This window comes from Lissotriton helveticus, chromosome 4_1 (assembly GCF_964261635.1).
Source record: "Lissotriton helveticus chromosome 4_1, aLisHel1.1, whole genome shotgun sequence".
Classification (NCBI taxonomy): Eukaryota; Metazoa; Chordata; class Amphibia; order Caudata; family Salamandridae; genus Lissotriton; species Lissotriton helveticus.
This window is the reverse complement of record NC_136063.1, coordinates 475,185,466-475,212,753: the sequence shown is the minus strand read 5'-3', so window position 1 is coordinate 475,212,753 and position 27,288 is coordinate 475,185,466. Positions and strand designations below refer to the sequence as shown.

General features: G+C 45.7%; 1 protein-coding gene across 1 annotated transcript in view; it reads right to left on the bottom strand.

The window, feature by feature from the left end:
- NBN (nibrin) overlaps nucleotides 1–27,288 on the bottom strand; it is a 429,498-nt gene that overhangs the window by 295,162 nt on the left and 107,048 nt on the right. Inside the window, exon 5 of the mRNA XM_078687062.1 lies at nucleotides 4,181–4,284. Coding sequence (XP_078543188.1) covers nucleotides 4,181–4,284 — 104 coding nt within the window. The remainder of the gene's footprint in view (nucleotides 1–4,180; nucleotides 4,285–27,288) is intronic.

Genomic DNA, 27,288 nt, shown 5'->3' with positions numbered 1-27,288 from the left:
TGATGTGTTTAGCTTATGTCCAACTTTCACCATAGCTCATTGTTCCAGGAAGGCAGTTCAGTGAGTCTGTGCCAATACTATGATGCCTGTCTGAAACCTAGTAACTGAACTGAGGATCCCAAACCAAAGAAAGTTTTACTACTATTTTTGAGGGGGAAACTTTACAGAACACATCATTTAGAGAACAGTAGTAAAGTAGTAATAGGATAGCTGTTAATATCTGATGGATGTGCTGTCTACTCTACTCTTGGTTTCTCCTTCTCAATAATAGGGAAAGGAGTGGGGAAGCAAAGATTCCACTATGTCTCTGCCATCATGAAAACTCTTGCACTAGCTCAAGGCTGGTCGGAGTGGAATCAGAGGGCCATTCATAAATAGTGCTCTCATACAGAAAAAATCTAGAAATGTCTCTCTTCTTCTGAAAAATAACTCCCACAGGACAGACAACATTAGTTATATTATATCCAAAGAAGGAGCCATACTTTGGGGAGTGAGGGTCTGTCTTCTGGAATATTACAAGCCATGACAGGACTGCCATGCCGCCTTTGTGGACTTCTATGTCCACCCGCACGTGTGCTCCTCTAAGCAGCTCCCACCATAGAAGCAGGAGAAACTGCAGGGAAAATGTCAGAAGATCAGCAAGACAAATTTTGATTTAGCAGATAAGCAGCAATAGGTGGGTGCATAGACAGTCCCTGTAACACATAAGCCACTTGAAACATTAATTGAGACCCACTAACTCTAGTCATTTGACTGTCTTGCATCCCATGTCTCTGGGCTTCGATGCTGGCCATATGGTGTTACTAGACACTTTCAAAAGGATAATAGGAGAACTATAACTGATCTAGCACTTCAGGGTACCAAGACATGGGAAGGCATGTTGTACTTGGTACACAAGAGTGTTGAAGTACTTAGTTCAGAAAAACAAATGAAGGAGTACCACCAGCAAGGATTCGCAGGTTGCTATGGGGGTAGAAGGTTCTTTCAAAATGGAGAAAAGTCTCCTTTTGTTAGAAACCCCTCACTCATCACCTAGTGATGACATGCTTCATCATCGGGGTCCACCCTAATGACCTAGCGTCATTAGGGTGTGCTACAACACCTGATTACAGTGGAGCAGGTTGTGAGTGATGGTGCGTGAGAAAAAAGGGAAGTAAGTGTGTTAAAAATTGTCCTGGTTTGAACTTGAGAAAAATAAAGATTTTTTATTAGTAAGCAACTGGACAATGTTAAAATCGTGGCGAGATAAAGTGAGGGCCGTGATGAGCCCGTGTATCTCTCTATGTGATGGGTCTACATGTTTCAACCTTAGAGGTTATAATGAACCAGGTTTTCGTCAGGACCTTAAAACCAAATTGGTGGACGGTCTGCGTCCCCTAAAAGACGCACCCAATCCTACCAAATGGGACCACTGGAAGGCAAAAATGTGCCTGTGGTATCGGCTCGCACCACAATGGGTGAGCTCTAAAAATCAAAAAGCCTGTAAAAGAAAAAGCGGACAAATGTCACATATTGAGCGTATTTACAAGCCTGTAACGTAGTGCAGTGCTTCAACGTACTGCCTGCATGCTGTCTATCCCCATAGAATGGTGAATTCAATAGTAGCTTCGAATTTTTAGCGTTACTGGTATAAGGCTCAACTCCAACATGCTTTAGTGGGAGGAGGGATGTGAAAGTGCACAATGAGGGACGGTGCAAATTAACCGCAACTTGCACACTGAATACCATAGGTGCTGTGATTGTTTTAGTCTATTCACAACTTTCACGCAATTCAGTGAATAACCACAGCGCGGTTCATTGTCATAGCGCCGTGCTGACTCGCATATCGACTAGTTTGTGCGAGGCTATATCCATTAGATAACACATGTACTGTCATGCTAAATTGTACAACACAAAACCAAACAAACATGCCAAAGACACGTGACAGACAAACAGAAGAAGAAACCAAGGCTCACTCTCGATGGAGTGTTCGAGGATTTCATAGGGCAGGGGAGGTTACTCTTGTGACCAAACGTATTCTGCAAGACATTGTTTTTAAAATGGGGCGTTATTCCGAGATAAATCGGTTTCAGGACGGCAGAGCCGTGCCCTGTGTGCGATAAGAGGCGCTCGGTGCCTGAATGCCGCCCTAGATGAAGAGGGGGGATTGTACTTACAGTTTGCCGGCGAGGACTCTGGCTGGTAACCTACTACCTTCTCCGCCCTGCTAGTAATGGGCTGGGCGTAGGCATGAGTAGTTAACTCCGACGCGCTACCGTGATGGGCGTGGTTAAGCCGCGATCACGTGCGCGGTGTCTAGGCAACCAAAAGAGTTGGGATGGTGGCTGCACTGGGTCATCGGGGCACAAAACAGTAGTGAGTTCGATCCTTGGGTCTGCTAGGTTGTTAGCAGTACCGGGGAGAAGAGGGATTTCTTGGAGAGAAGTCACAGTGCTCATTAGCATGGAAAAAACGGAAGGTTCGATTTGTGCACTTTCACATCCCTCCTCCCACTAAAGCATGTTGGAGTTGAGCCTTATACCAGTAACGCTAAAAATTTGAAGCTACTATTGAATTCACCATTCTATGGGGATAGACAGCATGCAGGCACTACTTTGAAGCACTGCACTACGTTACAGGCTTGTAAATACGCTCAATATGTGACATTTGTCCGCTTTTTCTTTTACAGGATTTTGATTTTTAGAGCTCACCCATTGTGGTGCGAGCCGATACCACAGGCACATTTTTGCCTTCCAGTGGTCCCATTTGGTAGGATTGGGTGCGTCTTTTAGGGGACGCAGACCGTCCACCAATTTGGTTTTAAGGTCCTGACGAAAACCTGGTTCATTATAACCTCTAAGGTTGAAACATGTAGACCCATCACATAGAGAGATACACGGGCTCATCACGGCCCTCACTTTATCTCGCCACGATTTTAACATTGTCCAGTTGCTTACTAATAAAAAATCTTTATTTTTCTCAAGTTCAAACCAGGACAATTTTTAACACACTTACTTCCCTTTTTTCTCACGCACCATCACTCACAACCTGCTGCACTGTAATCAGGTGTTGTAGCACACCCTAATGACGCTAGGTCATTAGGGTGGACCCCGATGATGAAGCATGTCATCACTAGGTGATGAGTGAGGGGTTTCTAACAAAAGGAGACTTTTCTCCATTTTGAAAGAACCTTCTACCCCCATAGCAACCTGCGAATCCTTGCTGGTGGTACTCCTTCATTTGTTTTTCTGCATTTATACCCAGGGGTACAGGAGTACTCCCCGTTCACCCTCGGTGAACATAACCCTTGCTCTCCTTGTTGTTTTTCTATGAAGTACTTAGTTCACCATCAGGTCATGGTAAAAGGGCTACAGAGAAAATCCAGATATTTAAGCTCTGCGCCATCCTTTTCACATAATTTTAACATCCCCAAAAAATGGCTTGCTAAATGTAGTGTTTAACGTTGGACTACATTTATTTTAAAACGGTCTATGGTTTATCCCGGGACAAAAGTATCATTTGACAGGCTAGCGGTCTAGAAATAAAAAAAAGATACATCACAGGAAAACTTACTTTCCTTACTCGAAATTTTAAGAATGGCCACAATTGGCCAGAAAGTTTACGGTCTTCAGTGCAAAAAGAAGAAACATCAAGGGTCAGACATATGAAGCATGCTTGCAATCGCAGAAATGCAGTTTCTTACGTTTCGACCGCAAATTCTGATTCAGTTACAAGCTATCATATCACTATATGGGTTTGTAACCCAATACCTATTTGGTATTTGCAAGGCGCATGTTTAGGGCGTCCCTTCCACATACCAATCAGATTGATATGTATTAATGTTTTGCAACCGCATTATGGTTGCAAAACTCTAATCTTTTAGCACCTCCTGAAAGAAGATGGTAAGACATTTGCAAATGGCATGGGGTAACTAAGGGATCCCTCCGCTTGAAAATGCTGACAAAAACATTTTTTAAAGAGTAGGCAGTGGTCCATGGAACTTTTCACTTTATTTTCTTGTCTTCTGTCCCCTAGTCCATATGAACTATCTCTTTCTACGTAACTTTGCTCCATCTACCAGAAAAGCTATTCACATTGATTATTTAGAGTGCTGAAGAGGTTTTGATGGATAATCATTTTTTGCCATTCCATACTCTGATTAAAAAAGTAAACACTTTAGCAGTGTGATCATGTCATTTACCTTTCGGGTTTTGGCAATGGTTGCTTCGTCTGTATGGCCTTGATCAGTGCATCGAAATACTCTGGCTTTACAATTGGTCGCATGCAAATCAATGCACATATAGTCTAGAAGAACAAAAAAAGACAGAATAACAATGGTCATAATGATTTTTAATTCGTCATTATTACTACTGCACGGGTGACAGTGTCTAATTGTTAAAATGAATTGTTTTGCCTTGCCTACTAACTTCCTAGCAGTCTTAAAATCACCAAATGGGATTAGACAAGTAGTTCGATTGGTAACTGCTGAAAGATTTTCCATTTGACAATGTGGCCTTACTGGGCTAGTTACTACAACTATCTAAGAGATTAAAAAAAACAAATAGACAAGCAGTGCAAATAAACATTTGAACCTCACACTAAACGCATCCCCTCTCTAATAAATCACTTTGGATTAGTATATAGTGTGCAATAACAAACCCAATTTTTATATAGTCATCATTGAGGTATGGAGTCCAAAGACAATAATGTTGTTCCCATTGGCCAAATCTGCAGAGAACATTAAAAAAAATATATATTTGACAGTTTCATCCTTGAAAGTTTTCTGAACAGTGGTCAAGGTGGGTGTGAAGAGGTGGATAATTACACATCGATCTAAGTGACTGCAGCTCCTCATATCAGATGATGAGCCAGATTTTACACCTCATTAAGGACAAAACCACAACGCCACCTAAGGGATCAGTGACCTATTGTTTCCCAAGAACAGCATGCAGGAAATATTACAAATCTGAGTCAATGACCTTGAAGGCTTTGAAACCCAACTTTCATTCATTGCCAAGTCATTTTATTTCACCCTGAACACAACCTCACCCTCAAGGAACACATAGGAGAAAAAAAGATGAACTGGTGCCAGCTCTTTCTTCTAAAGACAGTAAAAGCATCTCTTCCAGAAAGAAACTTCAGAACTGCTGTTCAAGCCCTGTAACACTTGCATGAGACTGGTGGGATCATCTTGCTTCATGGCACCGCGGACTCCACAGTGATCCTACTTAAGGGCATCCTACACACTCAAGCATGCCTCATCCAGGGCCTGGAAAAATATGCTCTCATCACCCCCATCCTGATGGAACTCCATTGACTCACCTTGTGTACCATGTTCAAAACCAATAGCGTCATTTACAAAGTCATAACGACCAGCGCTCCCACTAATCTTGCAGACAAGCTCACAATCTCTAATAGTTCTTGCCACACAACCGCAACAAGGACACCATCAGAATGGAGACTAAGAAGTGTATGAAAAGTACATCAATAGACCTTTTCCATTTATGCCCCAAGCACATAGAACAACATCCCTGTATCCATCAGAGCCACTCCAGTGCTGCTCAAATTTAGGAAAGATCTGAATGCCCATCTCCTTAAAGATCATACCATCAAAATGCAGTTAGGGTACACTTCTGCTGCCAGAACCCAGCTACCTCTCTTAGCACTTGTTGACTGTATGATTGGCATTGAGCGTGTACAGCGCTTGCTAGGCAAGGTTTTCTCTACACAAATACCACATATATAGAATGCATTCAGAGGAATTGCAGGAGACTAATTGGCTGTCTTCTTTCATTAAAGGCAGTGCAGCAAGGATTGTAGAGATAAGCACCTCAGAGATGGCTGGGGAAGGAGAAAGAATACTGCCACACAGGACAGTTCCTAAGTAGTGATGACCATAAAGTTATTCTTTCTCCCACACTCTCTAATAAAGTCAAATATTTGGAAGTACTGAGAATTCATGCACATCATCAAAATTAGGTGTTAGAAGAGGACTCAAAGCCACTATAACAATTACCTGAACCACCATGGAACAGATCCAGGACAGTATTGGCTTCAGGAAAAGGCTGTAGTGAACAGATAACAGTTACAACAAACCTATGCAGCCAGTCAGGTGAAACAAGCAGAAACCCTGAAGAAAACAGGAACTCCCTTCTGCAAAGCCCAAGCAAAGCCACGAATCGAGACCGTAACGATATAGAATTTTCACTAGATCCTTTGAGTGGAGGTTCTATTGTCTTGATGGTCAGAGGATCTGTAGGCCCTGTAGCTTGCCTTCAGGTGTTTGGTACTTTTCACACTACATATTAAACAATCTATCCTACCAGCAGTGCATCATATGCAGATTTTTAAAGCTCCCTTGTTGAAAGTTTTGGAAACACTGTAATATTGTAATGGCCCCAGCCCTAAAAATAAAAAAATAGAACCCCAGAATATTCTCATAGCCCGCTTTTTCCCATTTAAGCACATTTGCAATAGGAGCCTGCAACTCCGGGCAAGAACTAAAGAAGACACAATATATGAGATTTATTTAGAACAATTTCTAGAATGACTTCCTTCTCATACAGAAACATGTAAGTGCCAGAGCCACTGAATCCAAGAGGATGTGAAGATGACCATGGCTTTGCAGAGCGCTCCATGGATCTAAATTCTGTCAAAGAATCCCAAGGACATCACCTGTCTAGCGAGATAGAAAGTTATTACTACTTTGATTGGAATTATTCCTGTGCTTGACAGATGAGAAGTTGGACACATGCAAGAATCAGGTACGTTTATCCTGATGTAGTAAATTCACTTTTATGCAATTTCTGTTAAGGAGATGAGGGAAACCATCTGCAAGTGACACCGAGACCATCCAAACAGCTATAAGACCTGGATAGGGTAAGACACTCAAATAGGGAACCCAACTTCGACTAGATGTGTACATGGAAAGTAAAAAGGTGTCCTCTAGTGTCCAGTAATATACCAGTATCACTAATTCAAAATGTGCCTTACTACATGGCAGCTTTTAAGGACTGCTGAGGGCAAACCATCTACAAAGAAAACACTACTTCCTTTTTCAGAAAAAGCCACTCTTGCAAATGTCAGGAGGATTAGATTTAAAAGATAGGGGCCGGAATACTACTCTACTGAACATGGTCCACAAGAGCTTCCAGTAGTCTATGTTGGAGCTAAAAAAAATCATCAACAAAACATAGCACATATTCTATGATCCTGGGCTTTATGCTTGATTAAAGAGGTAAAGTGCTACCTGTCTCATTTAACAAAAGTGTGGCAAGGAGTTAGGACCAAATCACTCTTCCAGCCCTCTATGCATAATAGAAGTACTCTTCGATACGACTGCTATTGATCTGATACAACCATTTGAATCCTCTAAGAGGGATATGGTTATATCCTCATGAAAAGCAAAATTGCCATCACATTTCCTGAGATTGGTGCACTTGGCAATACTTCCACCTACAGTGTGGTTAACAAACGTATTCCCATATTCACTCACCTTAGATTTTTAAGGGAAGCTGTGACCCACTAGGGTCTCAGACTTTTATCTAGCAATGCTATCAGTCCAATCCCTCTCCATAATCAAAAGAATGCAAACTAATTTGCACCATCAAAGACTGATAGGCAGTCAAAACGCTCAGCCAGAAATGAGTCATCAGTGACCAAAATTATTGGGAAGAAGTGCTGCTATGGGCTATTTTTTTGAGGTCAGTCAAAACCCAAAAGCATCAACAGGTAGAAAAGTATGTTTCGTATAACAGTTCAAACTTCTACTGATCTGCGACGAGAGGAGTACCATCCTTCTATTGCCTAGATACTTTAATACAGGACATGCCAACCGTTACACATAAAAATGTGAGTTTGGGGTGAGACTTCTTTATTGAGGCTAATCAGTACTGTGGTACAATGGGATGTTATTGCAACACTAATTATAGTCGCAAAGACAGATATTAGTCACTGACAGTAACAGTATAGATGTAGGGCAGTAAAAAATCTAAATTGAAAATGTGGCTGCTAAGGCAAATTCTGGGCAGCTATGTTCTGAGCCAATTCCAGTTATTTAGCTTGGTTATGATGTAATACAGGCATGTCAATCATAGTTTTGTACTGATGCAGTCAAATGCTGGCAGGCGTAGGCAACCACTGAGTAAGATGGCCACTTGCTAAAGCAGATCTTGCCATCCACCGGCTAAATGCCTACTAAACCGCCACATTTATCCATACCCATATTAAGAGACTACGCCGCAAAAGAAACCCGGTGTAATGTAGTTCCTATTTCCCTTATAGGCTCTGCGCATTGGAATAATATACACTATAGTTTTTGGCATAGGACTGAGGTCAGTATGCCTCTATTGAGTACATTAAACTTAATTACTTTGTGTGCCAGCTAACTTAGAAGTCACTAGAAACTTCTTGAATAAACAAGAAGGGAGTAGTTTCTGACAACCGCATAAACATGACAACTTTGTTTCCCTTAGAATCGGAACAGTCTCAGAATCGTGGAAACAATAGATAACAGTTTCACTTAGTCAATCGTGCATGCTTAGTTTCTTCAGAGTTACACAGAAATAGATAGACAGGAGTTTCAATAAAAAGGGTTTATTGAACAGTCTTGTTTCTCGTGTAAGAGATATGAGCTGTTACAATAGCAAGACAGTATGCGAGATATAATACGTACAGCGGGAGCGGTAAGAAGAAATAATAATACTGCAACAGCATGTTTTTTTTAGCTATGACATATATTCATATAAACATACATAAATAATACAGGCTAAAATGTGAATACTCGTCTGGTGCTTCTAAATAGTTCTACCCCAGTGTACCTAACCTAAGTGTAGTAGGAGGTAAGAAGTAGGTGCTGTTTTATATAGTATAGTATATACTAAGTCTATATGCCAAGAGTCCCTCTAGGTTCTAGTCTGCTCCATACCTTTAGAATGAGAGAGGTGGGAATCTCTTTCCGGATCTCAATCCCTAACACCCCGCGAAGGGAGTCAGCTGCGAGCAGGATGACAGCGTCTGGTCAGTGCGTTAGGCCGAGACTCAAATTCCTTCCGAACTTGCCGTGGCGAGCAGTATAGAGCTGTGTAGCTGAGCCGAGCCTTGGTTTGCCACAGTAAGTGAAAGTATTTTTAGACCTGGAAGGTGCTTAGGAATGCTAGCATTGGCGTAAAGTCGGGCAGGGGAAGATGTCAGGAATGAACCCCTAAGGAATAGTTGTTCATGCACAGTAAAAAGGTGTCCTCTAGTGCCCAGTAATATATCAGTATCACTAATTCAAAATGTGCCTTACTACATGGCAGCTGGTAAGGACTGATGAGGGCAAACCATCTACTAAGAAAACACTACTTACTTTTTCAGAAAAAGCCACTCTTACAAATGAAAGAAATATTAGATGTAAAGATAGTGGATGGAATACTACTGAACATGGTCAACAAGAGCTTCCAGTAGTCTATGTTGGAACATAGCACATATTCTATGATCCTGGGCTTTATGCTTGATTAAAGAGGTAAAGTGCTACCTCTCTCATTTAACAAAAGTGTGGCAAGGAGTTAGGACCAAATCATTTTTACAGCCCTCTATGCATAATAGAAGTACTCTTCGAAACGACTGCTATTGATCTGATACAGCCATTTTGAGTCCTCTAAGAGGGATTGGAGAAATCTATAATCCTAGCAGGGAAAGTCCCAGTGGGTTAAGGGTCTGATTTCTAAGAACTCATTGTGACGTGGGATTGATGAATGTAGGTGACCATGCCTGTACTTTGGTAGCCTGTCCAATCCCTTAATAAGGACTGGGATTCTATGCCCAAATAAGGGCAATGTGAGTTGTGCCTATATAAGAGCATGATTCGGGAAACCTATGTACGGGTATCTAAATCGAACCACATCAGGGAGAGCTGCTTTGACCGTCCTGTGACCCCTCTATACGTCAAATCGACATGAGGCCTATGAGGCGAGATGCAGTTGCGGCCTCTAGTGTGTGACGGGCAGCGGAAACTGATTGGGAGTTGGGGCAACATCAGAGTGAATTCCTTTCTTCCCTACAAGGGAAGTAACTGGCTAGCATGCATTAATCTCCCTGCTCTGCGGCGCACTGGTAAGGAGTAGTGGTTGATTAACAGTGACGGAGGGAAAGGAGAAACGGCCGGCCAATCCAACCAGGCCTGTTGTGGAGCCCGGACGACTGCAGTGCGCCAAAGTGATACTTTTGTCATTTCTCCCCGCACCCTGACTCGGCCACAGCTGCTGGTGCGCTGTTTCTGATCCCGGCCACGATACTTGCAGTTGCGCTGAGTGGTAGAGCCTTTCTTCGATCCCGATTACCTATGCATTCTTCAGGACCTAGATGGTGCTACTGCTGTGAAAATAGTGACTAAAAATACGAGGCCTCCCCAAGTCCAGCGCAGAGGGACGCCCGGAGACACCGACGGAGAGAGCGGTGCTCCTCATTTACCTGAGCTGCAGCCAGGTGAGGTGAGGCGCGATCCCCACACTAATTGGATTGTGGTGGAGCATCAGAGCCTGAAGATCAGGTGATATTATTCCTTTTTATCGTATTTTTAGTCACTATTTTCACAGCAGTAGCACCATCTAGGTCCTGAAGAATGCATAGGTAATACCACATATGCAGAAACATGTTGACCACTCGCTGAGCAGATATTTTGTCAAATCTGCTTTTACACTTTTGCTTTTAGAGTTAGGGAGCTGAGAGAAAACATTAAAGGTCTTTCTTCTACTTAGTCTCACCTAATTTTACATTTTCACTAATCACTTATTCTGCACTGCTTTTTCAGTTGTCCTAATATACTGTTTCCGACCACCAGATAAGAACGGTGGGTCTTCTTGCCTCCACATCACATTGTGTGGCTGCGATTGCACTGACTCCTGGATAAGGAGAACCCAAATGATGTAATAGTGGCGGAATAGGTAGATAACTGATGGGAAAATTCTCACCCAGAGTATGTGCCTCACGTGAATGTGGTGTCATTATATCACGTGGTGCAATTGGGTAATGTAGCTGCCACCCTTCCTTTGTTTGTCACAGCAACAGGAGTCTGTGTTTTGAGTTCACCTTTAGACTCTTAGATACTCCTGTGTGTTGAATCAAGTCCTGCATAAACGTCCAGACTGAACGGAGAGAAGCGCCTGCGATGTTGAGGACCTTGTGGTGGGCCAGTGTGCTATTAAGTCATTGTTGGCAGCCAGGCGAGGCAGCTGAGCCTGCCTAGACCCCAGCGCTCTACCCCGTTACCGTCATCCACCGTCCCCTGGCCCACAAAGTGACTTGTTTGACACTGGACTGCCATCTACCCTTCAATGTTGGGGAGTCTTAGAAGTGACCTTCCTCTGTAACTGCCTATTTTTCTACCAGTGCATAGCCTTTTGCAATTACCAGCCTTGTGGACCCAAGGGGAGTGAAGTGTGTGAATCCGACAGGCCGCAGGACACGACAAACTACCCTCTGAAGGCGGCAGCGGCTACGGTAACAAATTCCCCCCTTACCCTGGCTGCAACCTTCACATTGCACCATGTCTGCCCAGAGCTGCCATACCTCACGTAGCTATAAATGGTGGGAAAGGGAACCGCAATACGCACCAAACAAACTTGTAAAATGCACTGCGCCTAAAGATATTGCCTCCTCAACCAAGACCCAAGGGAGTCAGACAGATCCAACATCCCCAGAGGGAGAATTGCTCACACTACATGACATTAGGAAAGCAATACATGAAGTCTGCACCCCTTTGGAGCATAACATTTATACCGTGAGTATGATACAGTGAGTATGGAGGTTATGTTGGTTAGAGCAGATCTCCCAATAGTGGGGGCCAAGATGTAAGAAGTGGAGCACTAGCTTGCCGACCTGCAGACAGAAAACTCAACCCTGAAATCCCAAGTCAAAGATCTACATGTGAGGATCCGGACCTTGGACGATCAAGTGAAGAACTCTGAAGGCCGTTCGAGGTGCAGCAATCTTCATATTATTGGTATTGTGGAGAGATCGGAGGGAACAGCAGTGGACCTTTTGTAGAGGACCTCATACTCAAGGTGATGCAACCTAAGGACTTTTCAAATTATTTCTCAGTTGAACGGGCCCACCGAATCCTGGGCACATCGCCCAAACCAGGTGTACCTCCCCGTCCTCTGATAGCGCGTATATTCAACTATAGGGACTGTGATGTCATCTTGCAGGCAGCTCACAGTGCGCCTCCAATAACTTATAACAATGCCACTATTACTTTTTTCCCCAACTTCAGGTTAAAGGTTCAAATACTACGACGTAGCTTTTTGGAAGTCAAGAAAGCCTTACAAAAACGTGACATAATGTACTCATTGCTCTTTCCCCCCAAATTAAGAATAGTGGCAGATGGTAAGACATGGATTTTCACTGATCATACCAAGGCATGGAAGTGTTTGGATGGTTGGAGAGAGGTGGGAGGTTCCACTTCAGAACATCGACCAAGTCAGACAAGGGAAAAACACAAACACTCAACATAGAAGAAACTGAACTCCTGCAGCGACACTCTGATACTCAACAGGAACAAGAATTTTGACCCCAACAATCCACAACTACAATACCTGTACCTTTAAAAATTGACCCGGTGTGGGGGTGTCTCCAAGAAGGTGAAAGGGTAAGGTGTACATGTGTTCGTCTCCCCGAACCCGTCTGGCTGTCGCAAGGCTAGTCGCCACTTTCATTGCTCAAATTGCCCTATACCTGCTGGGGCAATAGCACGACTCCCGGAGGCAACATTGAAGGCATACAGCTTGTTAGGCTGTGGCTTACCGCCTGAAAAACAGCAGATCCCGGAGCGCAAGATGGAGGCCGCTTCCTAGAGCCAAGCTGTGGCGACCAGAATGGCAGGGGAGTGCCTGAAAAGTGAAACCCAAAGATGGCAGCCCTGGAGAACCATTGATGAGGGAAACCAGCGAGCCGTAGAGAGGAAAGAGAAGATCCTTTTAATGTGACTCTGAAGTGAAGGGATGCAACCGAGACGCGGACGGAGGTTAGGGCGGGACTGAAGAAGGAGGAAGGCCTCGCGGTGCGGCTCAGGCCGCGCATATATACAATGCTTTTCTCGGCCCCCAGGACAGAGACGAGCGAGCATCAGAGCCCATGTGAGGACGAACACTGAGGAGTCTCTGGCTCTCTGAAGTGAATCCCCCGGAACAGCAAGAGGTCTGATGCCGGGAGACCGGACCTGCCCATAGAAGACAAGGTCGAGGTGAGCAGGGGGAACAGAAGACCTCGATGTGCATGCTCGCTCTGCTCGTCGCTTGGCCTGCGGGGGTGGCCCGCAGCGCGGGGCACTTGGAGCAGTGGGCACCCGGTGGTGGGGTCCGCACGTGAGGGGAAGAAAGACACCAGAGTGGTGCCTGGGGTCGGATATGCTCGACCCACTTACCGCTGCCGCAGGCAAGGCAGAAAAAGCTGCTGCAGTTGGGCCTGGAGCCGGACGTGACCGCTACATGCACCGCGCAGCCTCCATGTGGTATGCATGACTCTGGACCCGTGAACATCATCGGGCCAGAGAAGTGAGGCTCAATAACTGGGAACGGCAGGCGTGGATAAGAGCACTGAAGCGGTGAACAGCTTCCACAGCGGCAAGAGGTGAGTTCCTTTGACACAGCCACGAGCCCCGGGATGATATAAAGATACATTGTATCTTTGTATGCTTGCATTGTAATTCACAGGGGGTACGACTAGGTGCCTGCATTGTGTTGTGTTTATTTTGAAAACCTGCACTGACCTTTTTTAATACTCCCAGTTCCACCCTGAGCTTTGCTCGTTTGATGTGGAGGGAGTCTCTTACTATCTGTTGCACGGACTGATTTTCATGCTTCCGGCGGAAGGGGAGTGCGGTCTAGTTGTCATCACGCTCCTTCCGTTCATCACCGATGTGTTGGGTGACGCGCTGCGGACGCGCCAAAGGCAAGCCTGTCTGCGCCCGTCCGCGCCTGTGTGTCGCCTCTCGCCAGGGCCCCTAGCCATCCCCAGTCCGGCCCTCTCTGTTATGGCAGAGAAGAACTTCTGGCATATAATACTAGCCCTGCTCTCTGTATGGCTCATCCTCCGAATCTCGGAGACGCCCCGTGGGACTGTCCGGTCTCTATGACCTTTTCCATCCCGACCCCCACCCTTCCTGCCGGCACCCAACGGGCTAATCCCCAGAGTTTGTTGAAACTTCTACAACTTAATGTTAGATTGTTGGCTAAACACCATGCCGAAATTCTTGACCTAATTTCCGAAGAGCGCCCGGATCTGCTCTTTTTGAGTGAAACTTGGTTAAAAGATGACATGTAAGCAATATCTAACCTGGCCTTACCTACTGGATATTCCATGTGCTCCCTAAACAGGAACTCTAGGGGAGGCGGCCTAGCGGTCATTTTCAAATCTCACTACTCCTGCCTATTTAACAAAGTTCATGTGACAGAGTGTGAAGCGGCGTGTTTCAAGGTATCAGTGAGCCCTCAATTCTCGTTAGCAGGCCTCCTAGTATACCGTCCTCCTGGCCCGGCTGCTAAGTTTAAGGAAGCGCTCCCTGAGGTAGTCAGTACGCTTGCTGCAGGTCTCGCAAATTTTAGTATTTGCGGGGATCTCAATCTTCATCTGGACCATAATCAGGACAATGCCACTTTTATTGCTGATCTAGCTGCCCTCCAGCTGGAGCAATTAGTCTCTGGACCCACGCATTCGGCAGGACATCTGCTCGATCCCCTATTCACCAATCTTCAGTCAGTAATTATGGAACCACCTACTCCCATGGGCTGGACTGACCACTTCTTGGTTAAGTGGTTCATCCCGCTCACGGAGTCCTCTTACTCTGGGACTCCAAGATCGGTCTTTAAACGCCCGTGGTACAAATTGAAGCTAGATGATTTTCATCATTATCTCAGCACCAACCCTATAGACAACTGCCTAGATTATGACCGGTTCTGTGAATGGATTTTGCGGGGTCTAGATGCTCTAATTCCTGCCAAATGGGTGAATGGGCGCATTTCTGTCACCAGCCCTTGGTATAATGACTCTTTAACCACTCTGAGGAAAGCTTGTAAACAGGCTGAGCGTGATTGGAGGAAAGAATACGCTCCCGAGAAAAAAAGGTCTTACCTGTCGAAAGTCAAAAATTATCACAGAGCAATCTGTAAAACACGCGCAGCCTATAATGCCAAGGAGATTAGCACCATTCCTAATCCCACCAAATGCATCTTTAAAATCCTTAAAGATCTTAGAACCAGGAAAGTGAATACCTCAGTTGTCTCATCCACGCGTCAGTGTGATGAACTGGCAACTTTTTTTGTCAACAAAGTGCGTACCATTTATTCATTCTTTCCCGTTTCCAGCACCCTCCCAGCCTATGTGAGGCCAAGTGAAGGACCCACGGTCTCTCTGCTATCCATTCCGTCCCTTTGGGAGGACAAATTCACTCGGCTTAGTGGCAAAATTAAGTCGGGCTCTCCCTTGGACCCCTTGCAGCCATCACAATTCAAGGAATCCCTTTCTATTTTTAGAGAACCTCTTTGTAAAATAATTAATAGCTCCTTGTCTTCCGGGATCGTTCCTGCTCCTTGGAAGCAAACCTGGGTTTCTCCCATTCTGAAGAAACCCAATTTGGACCCCACCAAACCTGAGAGTTTCCGACCAATATCCCTCTTGCCTTGGGTAGCAAAAATCGCCGAAGCTCATGTTAACAACGTGCTAACCCGGTTCGTGAATGACCATAACATCATTGACCCTTCTCAAAATGGGTTCTGGCCGGGACATAGTACGGAAACTGCTCTTCTGGCTACTACCGAACAACTGCGTTCTCGTATGGACAAAGGTCAAAGTGCGGCGCTGATCTTGTTAGATCTTAGCGCCGCTTTTGATACGGTGTCCCATGAGATCCTTATTCGGAGACTTGAGGAGGTAGGCCTAGAGGGCTTAGCCTTGGACTGGTTCCGCTCATTTCTGGCTAATAGATCTTTTCGAGTCTCGGCTCCCCTTTTTCCTCCCAGGTCCATTCCATTGAGCAAGGGGTGCCTCAGGGCTCGGCCCTGAGCCCATCACTCTTCAACTTATACATCCAGCCTCTGGCTGCGGTCGCCAAGCTATGGGACCTCACGATGGTCTCTTATGCTGACGATACGCAGCTGGTGATCACCTTGGTGGACGGCTCTTCCCCCGCAGCCTCCAGATTCAAAGACGGCATGACGGCAGTTGCCGACTGGATGGCAGCTAACTGTTTACAGTTAAATGCCGGGAAAACGGAGGTACTGCTGGTGGGAAAGAATGTCAACCTGTGGAATGAGCAGTGGTGGCCATCAGCCCTAGGGTCTATACCATCTCCTAACAATGAGGTAAAGAACCTCGGTGTCATGATGAACTCCTCCCTGTCTTTTCAAGCCCACATTAAGAAGCTAGCTGCCTCGTGTTTTGGCACCCTGCGAGGTCTTAGACCCATTTTAAAATACTTTGACCCCCCGGTTCACCAACTTATTATACAAGCCACCATCCTCTCCCGCCTCGACTATGCGAGCTCCCTCCTGTTGGGGGCAAACAAGGCGGAAATACAGAGAATGCAGCGTATCCAAAATGCTGCTAGAGTTTTGGTTGGCCTACCGCGCTTCTGCTCTGCGTCTAGTACTATCCGAAAGCTGCACTGGTTTCCTATCGAAAGGCGTATTCACTTCAAAACTCTCTGCCTTTCCTTTAAAATTCTGAAGCTCGCGAGCCCCGCCTTGCTGGGCAATCTGATCACCCACTATGTTCCTTCCCGCCCTCTTCGCTCGGCAGAACTCCATCTGGCGGTTATGCCTAAGATCAGGCTCGCTAGATCGGGTGGGCGCTCTTTCAGGTACCTCACGCCCAAATTGTGGAATTCCCTTCCCGTTCATATCCGCGCTATTGACTGTTTGTTCGCTTTCAGGAAAGCCGTCAAGACCTTTTTGTTCCCTTCATCTCAGTAGTTTCTAATTTCTTAAATTGTTCAGTCTGGTACATTTCTGTTGTGTCCTTTAGTGGTCAGCGCCGGGACGCCCCTTCGCTGGGGCAGCTGTTGCGCTTTACAAAATGGATAACATAACATAACATAACGTACAGTGCAAAGCCGCATCTAGGTGAATCCAACACATAGCGCTGCCCTGCCATTGATAAGAACACCAGGAGGCAACTTGGAGAACGTGGGACCCACGGAGCAATGCCTGGCTCGCAAAGCTCCTCCACGCAAACCCGCCCATAACGGCTTTGGGTCCATATACTGGCCTCCCTCTGAGCAAATTGCACTGAAGATATAAGGGACTCTTAGCCCCTCAAAACTAAAAGCAAACTGATGGGGAGGAGAAGGACAAATTGAGGCCAGGGCCCCGGGGCACACACCATCAAAGAGGTTGAGTGGACTTGCAATGAAGGAGGAAAGAGAGGCAAGGTAACCCCACAAGAGACACTCACGGCTTGCTAAGAGCAGGCTTGCCACCCTACACACCCAAGCTTGCGAAGCTTTCAATGCACAAAACTAGGGGTCATCGACTGCATAATAGTGGAAAGAAAGACTTGCGAGCCAGCACAGTTATGAATACGTAGATGGGAGCATGGGGACGCTCAGGAGCAGGCTCCCCCACTTGTGGAGGTTCGACAGGCGGGGCACGCTCAGTAGATTCCGGACAGGGAAAGTGAAAAGAACAGATGAGAGAGAGCCATAGAGCGAAAATATGCATTTAGAATGCGAGGCTATTTCGAATTCTGAGGCCCAAGATTATGTAGCATGCTTTCTCTCAACCGCCAGGTCCCGAAGTGGCAGTTGTAGGATCAGGAGCACCGCGTCATGGTCTGAGAATGCCGCCGGTTCTATTTCAACATTTCTCACAGCACTGCTTACTTCTTTCGTACCCAATAGATAGTTGAGGCGTGCATATGTTTTATGAACATGGGAGAAAAAGAAGTATTGCGTTGATTGGGGATGTGCTGCTCTCCACAGATCCACTAATCCCATTTCCTGTGGACATTTACCCCGGTCTGGGTAAAGCGACTGCTTGATCTATCTTTGTCCGCGTCGAAGACTGTGTTCAGATCTCCCCCCACCAGCGTCATGCAAGTTTGCGTGGTCATAACATCTGATAACGCGGTCTTCAAAAAACGCTCTTGTCCTTATTTAGTTGCGTACATAGACACAATCACAATGGGATGGCCCCCTACACAAAGTGTGTAAGCTTGTAGTCTACCTCTTATTTCCACAATCTTGCAACCTACCTCCCCTCTGAAGTGCTTAGCAATCAACATAGCAACTGGCGCCAAACCCTGGGTGCCCCTGTATCCCAGTCCAAGATCACTTAGACATAAATGATACCCCAGATACCTCTGTGGCTACATTGTGGGAGGCGCTGAAGGCAGTGGTGAGAGCGGAACTTACAGCAATATCTGCAGCAGACAACAAAATGAGTAAATAAAAGAGGGAACTGTTGATGGTACAGGTTAAAAAACTAGAGAGGGTGCACAGGGGTACAGGGGCACCCAGGGTTTGGCGCCAGCTGCGATAGCACAATTACCAGGTCTTGACTTGGATTGGGCTGAATACGCTGCGCTACGACAAAAACATTCATATTACATAGGAGGAGATAAGACAGGACTCCTTCTAGCAAGTAAAGTGAGAGCCAGACAACAGCAAACAAAGATCCAATCTCTTACAGGGCACAGAGGGGAGGAACTGACAGATGACAAACACATAGAATTTTGGGACTTTTATGCAGAACTGTATAAGGGGGAGGCCTTAACAGTTCAACACATAGCAACATACTTAGAAGGAACAAATACCCCCAGAATAACCACCGATCAAGCTAACTCACTTGATGCTCCCATACAAATCGAAGAGGTTATCGCGGCGATATCTCGCCTCAAGCCTCTCAAGTTTCCAGGCCCAGATGGGTTCTCTGCAGGCTTTTATAAAACATTCTGCCAGCTATTAGCTCCCATTCTAACTAGACTATTCAACTCCTTTGGGGGCCCAGGCTCGGTCCCCTCCAAAATGCTAACGGCGGCTGTTCTGGTCCTACCCACGCCTGGAAAAGATACAATATTTTGGGGTTCCTATCGCCCTATATCCCTTTTAAATGTTGACTTGAAGGTATTCACAAGTATTCTTTCAGCAAGACTAGAGGACCTCTGATGCCAGCTATCATAGACCTGGATCAAGCGGGATTCATTCAAAACCACAAAAACAGCGACAATACAAAACAGATCCTTCATTTAATCGATAAAGTCCACCACACAGACCAACATGCACTCTTGTTGACGGTTGATGCTGAAAAGGCGTTCAATCGGGTCGATTGGGGATACTTGGAACAGATGTTGTCTCACTTTGGCATTGGAGATCGATTTCGGGCTTGGGTGGCGAGTTGCTATAGCTTCCCTACAGCTACAGTCAGGGTAAATGGCAGCTCCTCCCGTCCCATTCTATCTAGCGAGGGATGAGACAGGGGTGCTCTTTGTCACCCTTCTTGTTCGCCCTGTATGTTGAACCACTGGCTCAGCAGATTAGAGATAACCAAGGCATTAAAAGGATTCAATTTGGAGGGGAGGAGCACACACTTAGCCTTTACGTCAACGATATACTAGCATCACTTGAGGCCCAGGAGACGTTGCTTCCAGCTTTTCTAGAGGAGTTAGAGACCTTTGGTCTGGCTTCTGGCGTCAAGGTAAAAGATGACAAATCTTAGTTAGTCACCGAATAACAAAATATGAGCAGTGGTTGGTCACGAAAAACAATAAAAGATTGATTTCCGAACTTTATCGCATGCTCTTCCAGCCAGCTCCCTTGCAATCTACACCCAGCCAAAAGAGGTGGGCAAAAGAAGTAGGGAGGGACCTATCGGGTAAGGAGTGGGGAGAAATTTATTACGGGGTCAAAAACACGCCCAGTATAGAAACCGCCACCAAAATAGCCACTAATTGGTACCGAACACCGGTGCGCCTTAATAAGGGAAACAAGAATCGCAGTCCAATTTGCTGGCGCTGATGGTACCCTCTTAAATTTGCTTTGGGATTGCACGATCTCTCACTGGACCAGGATTTTAGATGAAATAGATCAGCAATTTGATACACAGATCCCAAGGTTTCCAGCATACACTGTCTTGGGATTGCCTAACCCCTTAACATTCCCACTTAAATCAAGCAGGTGGAGACAGATGGGACTGGCCACGGGTGCCGCGCCTCAAAATATCTATACACACTGGGGGACACAAACAACTCCCACGTACCTAGGCTGGCTCCACAGATTATGGTACATTCTAGGGATGGAACAAATTAATGATACTGGGTCAGATGCATAAAGTCTAGGACTGCCAAGTTGGAAAACGGGCTAAGCCGAGAAGAGCCAGGTTTTTACGGCTTTCCTAAAAGCTAGAAGTGATGGGCTGTTTTTTATGGATAGTGGCAGCTGGTTCCAGGTCTTGGCTGCGTGCAGCAGGAAACTTCTCCCCCCCCCCCATCTTAGTTGTTAAAATCTGGGGGTCTTGATCAATTTCGCATTGCTAGATCTGAGGTTCTTTGTTGGTTCATATGGTTTTAGGTTCTGTTTTAGAAAATGGGAACCAATCCCATGGAGGGCCTTGTATGTCAGGCAAGTTGACTTGAAACACACCCTTTTCTCCATTGTAAGCCAATGCAGGATCCTGAGTCTGTGGGCTACTGGTTCGTACTTAGGGATGTCAAGAATCAGCCTAGCAGCCGCATTTTGTAGTCGTTGTACTTTTAGCATCAGTTGCTTCTGCATCCCTGCATACAAGACGTTCCCATAATCCAGCCTCGAAAGAGCCAGCATGGTTCTTTCGAGGCTAATTTAGGTAAGGTAATTTTGCAGGCCTTATGTGTATTTCCCTGGCCCTCAAATTGATATGATCGCAATACTCATGTGTATGCAGAATCTTTCCTTTCTCACGTTTCTGTTGCAGGTGGAGAAGTGAATCTTGTTAGTTAAAATAACGCTTCTGTTTTAGGAGTTAGGCTTAGGGAGGCGAGGATACATTTCAAAAAGAGGTCCGATAATACAGACCGGTGTTCCTTCTCACTGGAGAAGGCTTGGGAATCCAGGTCATCGAGCCAGAGGCTGCGAGGATCGAAACTGACTGGAAAGTTACCTATGAGGAGGTGTCCAGCTGGATAACGTGATCGCCTGATGCAAGGATGGATGTGTCCTAAGATTTTAATGCTGGAATTAGGGACAGTGCCCCGAGAGTTGTGTTAGGAGGGGAGATCTGAAGGAGAGAGAAGAAGCTTCTTAGAAAGAGCTCTGTAGCTTTATGCTACATGACCCATTCAACGTGAGTGCACTTCTTAGGAAGTCTTCATGCGCCGACACCTTTTCCTGAACTTGCCTAGGAAAATGTTAAGTAGGGATGTCATTTTGGTGGTAGTGTAGGGACAGACTAATGCTTTTTACTTACGAAAACCAAATGAAGAACACTCTTGATGTTGGCAAGTGGTCATCTGCGTCCTGATTTTAGTACTCTTTATTCTTTGTATGCTTCATAGATTGAACTTTGCCCGTAGGTTTGGCTTTGTATTAGTCCCCATGTATTTCTACACCCTCGTTCTGAAGTGTTTGTATGTCCAATTGTTCTTGGCTTTATAATAAACAAACTACATTTAGAACCTAGAGTCTGTGATTCTTCGGAGTCATGGTTTATTCGAATTGTAAATCTAAGTAGTCAAGATATTCCTCCCCTCTACACTTTCAAACAGGAACCAACTGTTCATCGACCAGGGGTTCCAGAGTAAATCTAGAACGTGGAACATGGCCCCATCATGTATAAAAACTAAACTGCATCTTTATTGACAAATTTGCCTGCTGTTACTCCACGTCAACCACGACTCACAAATACTTAGTTACGCAAGCCATGAGACCCAGGCCCAAGGTCACTGTATGACAGATCACAGGTGGGGTGGGAAGTAGCTGGTAGACAAACATGCAAACAGAAAATCTCAGATTAATTACACAGATAGCTGCAGCGACACCACAACGGTCCAAGGAGATTGGCCCCTGTAAAGCACACATTGCTGGAGAAGTGGGCGTGTATCCAAAATGCTATAAAGTCAGATGCCACATGAAGGTAGGATCACATAGCCAATCAGGACACAGCACACAGTACACGCAGTGATCACGGGCTCCCCATGCTGGATATTTAGACACATTACCCAGAGGTTCATTGTGTTCACACAAGGTCGAGGCCCACCTGGATTCCTCCTCCAATACTTTAATTTATGGCTCCAAAGACAGAGGATCACATTCTTTACTACAAAAGGATTGCGGGAACTATTGTATTGCATTCAATTAACTGTATAAAAATCTATGTTAGGCCGCATGTGAACAGAGACAGTCCTCAAACCCTATGCCTGTGACTGTGCTCCAGGCAGCAATGTTTAATTAAACTAATTGTTCCCGCGTTGCCAATCGCCTCATGTCTCTTGTTTTTTCAAGGTATTTCATGTTCAAGCAACATTTTGGTGAGCCAGAGAGGAGCTGATTGGTACCTCGAACCCTACTGCAGCCAAAGGAAGGGGACCCCGTCCGGATGGTTTTACATTTGCGCAACTAGGAAGGTGAGCAGACACAGCAATTGATTGGACGTTCTGCTGAATCCGAGGGGTAGGTCCGTCCTGAAGCAGCCGTCACAGAGGGTAAAAGACTACATCAGAATCTTAGTAAAGCATTTGGCGTATAACAATCTAGTGGGAAGCGTAAAAAACATACCTTGAGCACCCGGCTACTGACAGAAATATGGCATATTACCGATTACCTATTTTATATGTCCTAGCTGAGTAGTCACGAGGCAGCCTCTGAGGCAATCCCCGGAAGTCACCTTTTTTCAACAGTCAGTACTCTCCGACAGATCAATATTTATTGTATTTATTGTCAGAGTTGGCACCTCTATCTTTTTCTCAGTGCCACTGGTTTCCCAAAACCATTGGTATCTGAAAGAAGTGGGAGGTGTTGGTCTCTTGGACCGCTGGGCGTAACACAGATGGCACGCTTTTTCCACTAGGCATGATGTAGCTGGTGTTCTTGGACCGCTGGGTGTGACACAGATGGTAAGCTTGGACATTTAGGTAAAAAGATTTAAACCTGGCAGATTAGGTGCAACTTATGTTTGGCCAAGAGGGTCCTGTGGTTCCCGAGTTATTACTTTTTTTTCGGTGAACTATTGCTATTATCTTTATTTTGGAGACGATATTGACAGACTATCAGGCGTACTTAGTCCCTTGTACCACGCAGAGCTTCCCCTTGTCACAGGATAGCATGCGCTAGGAGCGGGCTAAGGAGTTTTTAACATAGTCATAATTTCTCCTCTGTCAATTGTTTTAGGTGTTGGTCGTTTGGACCACTGGGGATGATACAGATGGTACACTTGGCCCCTGGGTGTGATACAGGGTGAGATTATTGATGCAAGTTATATGTCTGATGTTATGGTGCTGTTGATTACCCAAACTGTATTTTGTCTTAAGTATTGTTTTTTTGTCAATGAACCAATGTTTCATGTGAAGATGCAGCTATTTCTCACAAACCGCATTTGATGCTAGGAGTCAATATCGTTTAGATAATATTTTATTGACAAATTGCACTTTTCCTATGTTGCAATGCTTCATATGCGTTGTTATTTGTGTGTTTGAAATGTCCATGTTGAATTATAGATGCATCTGTACGTAATTAGAAGCAGTAACCCTGTGTATATTTTCCCCACGATTAGGAAAAACCAAAGATTCCCTAAATAGAAGTTAACGTGTCTTATCCTCTAAAACTACCAAATTTATCATGGATTTTCCATTAAAGCACATGCAAATCAGGTTTCCTACACCGGCAAAAAGACGTAAGAAGGTTTGTCAAGAATAGCACACATGCATGAAGGCACACACTTTCCCTGGCCAAAGAAGGGAACTTTGACACTAGTGCAATTGATTACATGAGAACACACATACAAACCAAATACACAGGTCGAAAGAAAGAGAGAAGAGAGGCATTATTAGAACTATGGGCCATCTTTGAGAAAGCCCAGATCGATAGTCCTACAATACAGATAGCAAGGAGTCAGCACCTTCCCCACCATATGCAGGTATGGAGGTGCTCTTGCCCGCTCTCCCCGCATTAGGTACTCCAATCCGCTGGTTGAAGAAGTCGGCAGGCCCCCAACCGAACAACGTGCTCTTAAGCCCAGGTATGAGAGATTAAAAGGCCAGCAGGCCCACGCAGTCATAGCGCAACCCCAGTCTGGTGCGAGAGCTCCCAGTACGTCGTGGCCGACACATAGAACTCTAGCCATGCTGGTAACATGCACCCCCACTGGTCCAGGTGGACCCACACGTGTGACGTGTAGCAGTTCTAGGCAGTGATACAGCTATAGGGAGTGAGGAAGGGCCTGAGTCCTTGGGTACCGATGAAGAGGGTGGAGCTGCAGGACTTGCTCAGGTAGCCGAGGAAACAACAGAGAGTGAATTGGAGGGAAAAGTACGACCAAAAAGAAAATTGCATAGCTCAGAGTGAAGGAGGCAACCTAGACTGGATGTGGAGGAAAAACACAAGCTAAGGAGAGAGAGAGAAAGAGCTCGCACCTAGGAAGTACAGCGAGAAAACAGAGCAGCGCGCTCTGTACCTATCCCGAGAGCAGGATAGGTACAGAGCACCTTCAGGGAATAAGAGGTAGAATTAGATAAGAGGCTTCTGCCAGGGTGCCGAGCCTCGCCAAATTTTAAACGTCGGAAAGGGGCTGACTGGGAAATAAGAGACCAAGGTAGCCTGGTACTAACCCAAACAAGACATAGGAAAAACAGGATGGCACCTTTATACGAGGACAAGCCGAACAGCGATAAAGAAGAGGCTCCACCTGAACGCATGGAATAGACAGACTGACCCTAAGGGAGATAGTGGCCAGAGAGGAAGGTGCGATCTTTATGCAGCCATTCTGCCACCTGCTAGCCCAATGGACAGGGGGAAAAGACCAGTACGATAGTCCTCGGCTGAAGAAGGGATCCTTTGAACCAGAGGACATGGCCATCGCGGAAGACTGCATCCTGCATCGAGGAGGAGATCCTGAATGGAACTTACCCTACATGCAGGAATATCCTGTTTATTTCAGAGAGGGTTATCCCTTAGCTTCAAGAGATGTTGTCAATTTTCAATGTTAATTTGACAGTTATATTTAAAGAGCCTCTTCTTTTCCTTTAAGGATATTGCCTGCTCCATATATAAATTTTGCTGCTTATTGGAACTTAGAATAATTCTGATTTCTGAATATGTACACTGTATCTGAGCCTTTGTGGTATATATATTTGATTTTTTGTAATAAAACTATAACTTTTTAGCGATCTAGAACTTAGTTATTCAGTGGTCCCAATCACTAGTCTGTTACCCTGCTAAGTTGATTTAATGGGCCTGATGTTAAGAAAGTTGATTACTCTTATTGCAAGATCAAGGGTGCTGGAACCGAGCCACCAAAGGTGAATTTTTGGGTGATCAAAATAGTGGGGTACAGCAAATTATTAGGCTTCGGCTCACACATATGCTCTATATATTTCATATACAGAAAGGCTGCTGCAGTGGCAGCAGACATCGTGAATAGCTACACAAACAAGAAATGCACTTATAAAGCAACATTAACACTGGAAACATCTAAATATCCCCATAGAAAGTATACTGATGATAAAAGCTCCTGTGTTTATATTCAAAGCGATACAAAAGGGGATGATGGACGGAGCGTTTGAGCAAATCAAACACTCACCCCCAGTCAACTGATCTGGGTTTATTCCATCACCATTCTTTAGCTCACTCAGCCGCCCCAGTTCAGACATGGCCATATGCAAATCAGTCTGACCCTGTGCCTCATGGGAACAGTCCAGCCTGAACTGCCAAACCATGTCTTCCCTGGACCGGAAACAAGCATCCTGGGACCGGTTTCGGATTCATAATCCTCATCAGCCAGGCTATCTTGAATCCAGTGGCCAAGTGAGCAAGGGACTCACGTCTGAGCATACCCTGCCAACTTAGGGCGAACAAAGAGATACAAAAGGGGATGATGGACGGAGCGTTTGAGCAAATCAAACACTCACCCCCAGTCAACTGATCTGGGTTTAATCCATCACCATTCTGTAGCTCACTCAGCCACCCCAGTTCAGACATGGCCATATGCAAATCAGTCTGACCCTGTGCCTCATGGGAACAGTCCAGCCCGAACTGCCAAACCATGTCTTCCCTGGACCGGAAACAAGCATCCTGGGACCGGTTTCGGATTCATAATCCTCATCAGCCAGGCTATCTTGAATCCAGTGGCCAAGTGAGCAAGGGACTCACGTCTGAGCATACCCTGCCAACGTAGGGCGAACAAAGCGATACAAAAGGGGATGATGGACGGAGCGTTTAAGCAAATCAAACACTCACCCCCAGTCAACTGATCAGGGTTTAATCCATCACCATTCTTTAGCTCACTCAGCCACCCCAGTTCAGACATGGCCATATGCAAATCAGTCTGACCCAGTGCCTCATGGGAACAGTCCATCCCGAACTGCCAAACCATGTCTTCCCTGGACCGGAAACAAGCATCCTGCGACCGGTTTCAGATTCATAATCCTCATCAGCCAGGATATCTTAAATCCAGTGGCCAAGTGAGCAAGGGACTCACGTCTGAGCATACCCTGCCAACTTAGGGCAAAAAAAATGCTACAAAAGGGGATGATGGACGGAGCGTTTGAGCAAATGAAACACTCACCCCCAGTCAACTGATCTGGGTTTAATCCATCACCATTCTTTAGCTCACTCAGCCACCCCAGTTCAGACATGGCCATATGCAAATCAGTCTGACCCTGTGCCTCATGGGAACAGTCCAGCCCGAACTGCCAAACCATGTCTTCCCTGGACCGGAAACAAGCATCCTGGGACCGGTTTCGGATTCATAATCCTCATCAGCCAGGCTATCTTGAATCCAGTGGCCAAGTGAGCAAGGGACTCACGTCTGAGCATACCCTGCCAACTTAGGGCGAACAAAGCAATACAAAAGGGGATGATGGACGGAGTGTTTGAGCAAATCAAACACTCACCCCCAGTCAACTGATTGGAGTTTAATCCATCACCATTCTTTAGCTCACTCAGCCACCCAAGTTCAGACATGGCCATATGCAAATCAGTCTGACCCTGTGCCTCATGGGAACAGTCCAGCCCGAACTGCCAAACCACATCTTCCTTGGACCGGAAACAAGCATCCTGGGACCGGTTTCAGATTCATAATCCTCATCAGGCAGGCTATCTTGAATCCAGTGGCCAGGTGAGCAAGGGGCTCACGTCTGCGCATACCCTGC